We start from the raw sequence: 8049 nt of genomic DNA on the forward strand, positions 1-8049 counted from the left end.
CTTCTTTGGAGTACTGATCCGTTACTGTAGGATAAGCACTGGATCAGTAAGAACAAGGTTGGTGATTCAAACTCACCAGATGCTCCTCAGAAACCCTGAGTTAGATCCAAGTCAACAGCATTTAACAACAACCAACACCAATTTCTTCACTCTGAAACTTATCAAACATGCAATCAAGTACTGATCGGTACATGTAATGCCAACCACCATCTCTGATTTGTTTCCACATTGCACATTTGTACTACAACAAGTCAGCATACACAGAGAAAGCTCCCTCTTCCTGGCCATTCTTGTAATTATCAACCATGATTTCCCTAAAAGACACAGTAGAAACTGCAGGTGTAGTACTTGTCTTCTTTGTAAGAGAGAGTATTCCAGGCACACAGGTCTTGCTGCACTATTTTCATTACAAGAAATGGTTCTTACATTGGGAAATGGAACAGGAAGCTCCCAGAGACAGACGTTTGCTGTTCCAGAAGTTCCATACTCCGGAAGAAAGGCCTCCATTACAGCCATTCCTATACTGCAGAGCAGTGGAGGAGGTCCTCAGTAGACACCTCCACATTGGATTCTCATTGGTGTGAATGCAGACTTGGTCAGAAATCATCCCCATGGCCCCAAACACTTAGAAAGATCCACAAGAATATTGGTCTTTGGTATAGTTTAATGGTTGGATAGTTTGACCATTCTCCTTGGGCATCAAAGCTTCTAGGCATATCTATTTAACGAACTGTTTTCTCTGAGGCAGTTTGATTCTTTCCAGGAAAGTCTCAAGCAGCCCAGTCACATAACTCATGTCCACATTATAGAGGTTGAACATGGGTGTGAAATAGGGTTTGACTGAGGCAATACACGATCAGAAAAGAAGTTTGTGATCTACAGCCTGGATTTACTGAAGCCAAGGAAACCTGAAGTCTTCAGTTGCTGTGTGTTGCGTAGAATCTGGTTTATGGAACTCACCTTCGCCATTGTTGCCACTGTAATGGCTGAAAAGGTAGTAAGAGATGCTACCTAATCACATAAACTTTAAAAACAGAGAGGTGCAGTATAAGATGAAATCAGACAAATTTGAAGTGTCATAAGATCTTGTACCTTATTGCTGACCGAATCGAAATCGCTATTTCAGTAAGCATTTGTTCTGTTTTTTCCCAAAGAAAGCAATATTTTATACACTTTGATGATACGTAAACAAATAATATAGTCCTACAAGTTGCTCTCAGTCTTGTAGGGAAGACAAATAATATGAAGAGCCATCTACAATACAAGTTGCTAGTTGCTGTTGACTCAGCTCTTATACATGTTGATCTTATGTATAACAGAACAAAAGGTTCCTCAGTCCTGCATCATGCATAAGATCATTTGTTTGTTTGAATCCATTGTTGTGGCTAATATATTGTGCCTAGGGGGCTCATCTACCTATATTGTATAGAGCAATATTATAATCCATAACATTTCAAAGAAGATATCCAGGTCTTTACTTTTAGTCTGTCTTATTCTAAAAGCTCCACTGAAACCTGACCACTGTGAGTGGCCCTGCTGCCAATAGAAATGTCACTGTTACAGTTTCCAGCATCATAAGACAGAAGCCACCACAGAGGGACAAACTGACAGACATCATTGTGGATACAAGATAAAAGGCAGAATAATATGTATGTTTTAATAAAGGTTCAAGCAAATAAAATTTAGAGGTATGATTAATTCCAATGGCAGAGCCATTTGTTGCATATGAATTAAAGATGGAAAAATGTATACATATAGAAAACAACAATTTAGAGAATGCAGTCTGGCATTGTTTGACATGTGCAAATTAAATGAGATATTCAAGAAACAGAAAGTCCTCTAGTAGAGAAAGAAACTTTTGACAAACTATGAGAGTAGAACTAAGAACATGTCTAGACATGGCAGAATTGTAAATTTTATGCTTATTTCTTTAGTTAGGCATATCATCTTGCTTCTTTTTAGAACTTCAGCAATTAACTCTGAGCCCAGGGTATGACAGGCTCTTTGGAAGTGTTTGTTAGATGAACAGATGAGGGTTATATGAGTCTGGTATGCTTTGGGCACCATACTAGAATTCTATTTCCAGTTAACTTATGAACATTTTAGATTGAGGTTATGGAATCTGTCGATATAAAGTCATATACAGAAAGCTAAGGAATCCTGGTATGGTGCTATGGGTTAAAACAATGGACCACAATATCAGTTTGAACAACAATGTCAGTGGTTCAAAGTCACCAGTCTCTTCCTGGGAAACCTATATGGGGTTGCTATGATTAGATGACACTTAGCAACAACACAACAGCTAAGAGCTGAGGGAACATGGTGGCTCCATGTGATAAGCATTGGACTGTGAACCATCAGGTCCATGGTTCGAGCCACTCACTCCACAGGAAAACAAACATTGAGGCTTTTTGCTCCTGAGAGGATTTAAAAACTTCGGAAGCCCTATACAGGGTAGCTATGAGTCAAAACTGATTTGAACACACTTAACAACAGCAACAACATAAATGTATGAGTTTGCTATTAAAAGAAAAAAAAAGAAAAGAAGCCAGAAAAGGAGATTGGGAAATGGTTTAGAAGATGTAGAAGAAAATCCTTACTGAATGATTGTAATCACACAAGCTATTAAGAAAGCCTAAGTGTATTGTGAAAATCCGTAGTATTTGTATGAGAGGTATGTGGTCAAATAACTTTGGAAAACAATGCATAATATATTCCCTTTCTTCAAGATTCTCAACACACTAAGCTTGGAAAAATGGTATAAATGATCTGGTTTAAATTGTTGTTGTTGCTATGTGCTGTGGAGTTGGTTCTGACTCATAGAGACCTTGTATGGGAGCAAAAAGCCTCATCTTTCTCCCACGGAACAACTGGTAGTTATGAACTGCTGACCTTGCAGTTCGCAGCCCAATTCATAACCACTACACTACCAGAGCTCGTAGGTTTAAATTAGTATTCTCGAATTTATTTGATAATAGGGATGATCTCCTTTCTCAAGCACAGTATCAACCATATTGGAAAGGTAATGAAGAACAGCAATTTAATCTAGTCAGCTAATCGCAGGAACACAGAGGAGTTTGATTTTGAGCTATCCTATGCTAGTTACTGGAGTCCTGGTGTGGTGCTGTGGGCTAATGCATCAGACTGCAAAGTCATTTTAACTGCAAGGTCGGTGGTTCAAGCTTACCAGCTGCTCCTTGGAAACCCTATATAGGGTCACTATGAGTCGGAACCAACTCGATGGCACTCAACAATAACAACAATATGCTAGTTACTAAGACGCTTTGGTAGTGTAGTGGTTACAAATCAGACTGCTAATCTCAAGGTCAGGAGTTCAAAACTACCAGAGGTTCCACAGGAAACAGATGTGGCTTTCTGCTCCCATAAAGATTTACAGCCTGGGAAATCCTTTACAGGGTCACTATGAATCCGAAGTGACTCCAAGACATAACCACCACCACCATGCTAGTTACTGGAATACTGGTGTGGCACTGTAGGATCAGCAGTGGACTGATAACCCCAAGGTCAGCAGTTCAAACGTACCAGCTGCTCCTCAGAAAACCTATACAGGGTCTTTAGGAGTTGGAATTGACTCTATGGCACTTAACAACAACACGCTAGTTGTTATCATTTTCATTCGTCTCTCTGTGGAACTTTACAATATTATTTTGACTTGTTCTCAAATTGTTGCTTAGTGTACCAAAGTCAAGAAACTTGACTATAGTGTTTTCATCATATGCTTCAACATGGATGACATAACACACTCACAAACCCAAAAAAAAACAATAACCTAAGAACTACACATTGTATTAGCAAATGATACAGGATATTGCAACATTGTAGTTGACTTACTAAGACATTGTGTTTTTGTTGTTAAGTGTCATTGAGACAGTTTTGACTCATAGCAACCCTTTCCAAGAAGTGTCTGGTGGTTCCTATTAGTCATTACCAGTGCAGGTAGTTTTACATTTGCATTCCTAATGTTGCTTTTAAGTGCTGTTGAGTCATTTCAGCCTCTAACAGCCCTCTGTAGGGTTTCTGAAGAGTGGCTGGTGGATTTGAACCACGGATCTTGCAGTTAGCTAGTTGTCCAGTGCTTATCCTATAGTGCCACACCTAGTCTCCACATTCCTAATAGATATCTTAAAAAATACTTTGTTGGCATTCAATTTCTTGAATGACTTTTGAGATATTTCAGATCTTTTTTTAAAAAGACTGCTTTTGGATCTTTGGTATGGACATTGCCTTTGAGTAAATATAACTATATATACATTGCATGCAGATTACAAACATCTTGTTAACATATGGAGTCTCTGACTATATAGAATTAGTGTTTTCATGTATGAATTAAGAATGTGCCCCAGCTTTCTAGTGAACTGTATATTTTTTAAGAGTCTGACATTGTTATTGCTAAGTGTTGTCAAGTCGGTTCCAACGCAAAGCAACCCTATATAGGGTTTCCAAGGAGTAACTGGTGGGTTTGAACTGCCGATCTTCTGGTTTGTAGTCCGGTGCTAATTCTACACCTAATTCAGATAAATAGTCCATAAATTAAGACCACTATTTTTCTATTGCTTCTTTCCTCTTTTTGTGAATTTTTCTTAATGACCAAGAAAGATTAAGTGCTATGTTGTTAAATAAACCAACATAATTCAAGTTTTATTTGCCTCTATACAGAAGAGAAGAAAGCTAAACCTAAGGAAAAGACTGAAGAAAAGACTAAAAAGGAAGTGAAAGGTGGAAAACAGGAGAAAGTGAAGCAAACAGCTGCAAAAGTAAAAGAAGTACAGAAAACATCACCTAAATCCAAAGACAAAGACAAGGATGATAAAGATAAAGACAAGGAGACTGATGCTGCGTCAAAGCACGCACAGAAAGGTAAACACTCAGAGGAGGAGGCTGCCAGAGGTCCTAAGAGGATATTGGGCAAGACACAGATGCAGTGAAATAAAAAGCTCACAAACACCTAAATCAGACTTCAAATGGGGCTAACAAACTTATACAAGTAAATATAATGTAAATATAATAAATTGGGAATTAAAATTTATTGATACAAATTCTAATACTTGTTCACATATCTAAAATACATTTTGAAGTACTTTCAAAAGAGGGTTTGAGTTACCATATCAAAATTCTTAAAGGTTGAGGCAATTGTAGAATTTTGGGGATATGAGATTTCTACAAAGAGGTGCAGTAAAAATTATGTGTATTATTCTCTTTTGGAGAACAACAGTCCAGGAAAAAAAATGACAATATTCCAAGAGTTTTTTAAGTAGTATGTGTTCAGGTCACATGAAATAAACATCATAGCAACTATATATACCTTCCTATTACCTCTGCAAGAACACATCCTTTAGAAAACACATGTTGTTGTTGTTAAGTGCTGTCGAGTCTGTTCTGACCCATAGTGACTCTGTATAGAGTTTCTAAGGAGCAACTGGTGAGCTTGAACCACCGACCTTGTAGTTCAAGCTGCTTTGCAGTCTGGCACGTTAACCCACAGTGCCACACCAGGACTCCCATAGAATGTTTTAATTCATTTAAGTTAACAGGCAAGATGTTATTAGGAAAAAGAAAACACAAAAAAACAAATATTAAGGCTCTTTGCCAACTTTCCTGGACAGAGTTTATGACTTTAGAAATCTCAGTAGCTAACTTACTATGCTACTCTTAAATGAAAATGATATCAAACTTATGTCCCTGCTTAACAGAAATACAGGAAGTTGCTGGATTACAAATTAGTTCCTCTCCTAATCTATCTATAAATTGAATCTGTATGCAAATCAGAATAGTTAGGTATGATTCGTATCTAAGGGCAATTAGTCAAATGCTCATTTTAGCATATAGTGTATAATATACTTCTTTATGCATAAAAAATTAAAGAAACACTTCCAGATATGTTAAAACATATTTAACATAATGCATTAATAATAATAATAATAATAATAATAATGTTTTGATGCATGTCCCCAAGAGTGCTCATTTGTTATTACAGATGATTTTTTTGTACCTGACATTTTTAATATATAGAGTTTATAGGGGACTGTTTGTAAATACAGGTTATACAATGATTATAGAACCTTGATCTATATTACAAAATCTATATGAATGTATTTTTTAAAATAAGATTAAAAATAATTTTAGTGATCCACAAACTAATTTAGATAAATTTCATTTCTCTCCATTTTTCTGTTTGTTTTAGATATGAGTAGAATTATAATTTTGGAGTATTTAAAGTCTTTATTCAATGTTGAAGATTTAAATGCCTGGAAAAATTAAAATATTAGTTATTGCCTCTTACAACTATTGTTGTTGTTGTTAAGTACCTTGGAGTGGGTTCTGACTCATAGCGACCCTGCACAAGGTTTCCGAGGCTGTAAATCTTTATAGGAGCAGAACGCCTCATCTTTCTCCCACAGAACTGCTGATAGTTTCGAATTGCCGACCTTGTGGTTCACAGCCCAATTCGTAACCACTACGCTACCAGAGCTCCTTCTACCACCTATGAAATATTTTTAGTAGGAAAAATTATGTAATAAATACAGATATAGGTTAGTGGAATATCTTATTGTACTAGAAAGCCACAGAAAAATGGATTTTCTAGTTCACTGATATATTTATATAAAATACGTATCAAAAACTTAAGATAATTTATATTTTAGCTTTCCTTTTGAAAAAGAAAAATAATCACATGAAACCAGTCAAAGCATACCAAGGATATTTTTATTTTTGATCGATAAATGAAGGATGCAATAATGTATGCCAGTTACATATGGGGACACTAAAATGCTTATCTAGAAATTAGGAACATGAACATCTTTATAGATGTTAATTTTACTATCTTGGCTTTTTGGTCATATTTTATTGATGAAGACAAATATCCAGAACACTTTCAAATAATATTTATTTTACAGCTCACATATATTGTAACTGATATCTATCAGAAAATAAAATGTTATTATCATTTTCATTTTCAATCTACTGTTTTAATTTCCACTGGAGAGCTGTTTATCAAATACAAAGATGTTCAGTATACATTAGCATAAGAAGCAAAGGCACAAATGTGATTTGATCAGTTAAACAAATACAACTGCTAAACAATGATTCCTACTGAGAATGTCTGCAGTTGTTAGGTGACTTCCAGTCAATCCCAACTCACAGTGATCCCTTATGACAGAACAGAATTACCCCAGGGTGTGTTCTTGGATACATTCTTGTAGAAAGCAATTGCCATATCCCTTGGAACTATTGGGTGTGTTGGACCTGTCAATCTTATAGTTAGTAGTCAAACGCTTGACTCTTGTGCCACCAAGGTTTCTTGATTGAGAACGTTGTTGTTATTGTTGCTGTGTGCTTTGAATTCTTTCTGATTCACAGCAACCATACAGGACACAGTAGAAATGCGCCATAAACTTTCCTAAGCTGTAATCTTTACAGGGTCAGAACACCAGGTCTTTCTTCTGCAGAGCCCCTGATGGACTTGAACTGCTGACCTTTCTGTTCCAGTTGACTCCTTAACCTTTGCTCCACCAGGGCTGCTTTATTGAGAAAATGAAGCCAAAACCAAACACATGGTCATTGAGTTGATTCTGACTCATAACGACGCTATATAGGGTTTCTGAGACTAAATCTTTAAGAGAGCAAATGGCCTCATCGTTATCTCACAATTCAGCAAATGAAGGTATCATTAGGTACATAATAAAAACTTAACCTCTGATCATTTATCAAACAAATAAATGTGCAAATTTCTAAAGTAATTAAGTAAATACTTAACAGCATTCTTTCTCAATCACTGAATCATATTGTGGTTTTAACTAAACAAGATAAAAGGATACTATTTTCAAAATAATTATTTGAAAGTAAGACCACAATTCTTTTGCAAATTACTTTAATCACTTGGAAGCAGATTTTTATATTGCGTATAAACACTTACTGGCATATATTTAACTATATGTTGTTGTTAAGTGCCATCGAGTCGGTTCCAACCCATAGCGACCCTGTACAGGGTTTCCGAGGGTGTAAATCTTTACAGGAGTAGAAAGCCTCATC

General features: G+C 36.3%; 1 protein-coding gene across 1 annotated transcript in view; it reads left to right on the forward strand.

The window, feature by feature from the left end:
• TRDN (triadin) overlaps window positions 1-8049 on the forward strand; it is a 203327-nt gene that overhangs the window by 125758 nt on the left and 69520 nt on the right. The window contains exon 10 of the mRNA XM_006834733.1: window positions 4678-4878. Coding sequence (XP_006834796.1) covers window positions 4678-4878 — 201 coding nt within the window. The remainder of the gene's footprint in view (window positions 1-4677; window positions 4879-8049) is intronic.

Source organism: Chrysochloris asiatica, unplaced genomic scaffold (assembly GCF_000296735.1).
Source record: "Chrysochloris asiatica unplaced genomic scaffold, ChrAsi1.0 scaffold00013, whole genome shotgun sequence".
In the NCBI taxonomy this organism is placed as follows: Eukaryota; Metazoa; Chordata; class Mammalia; order Afrosoricida; family Chrysochloridae; genus Chrysochloris; species Chrysochloris asiatica.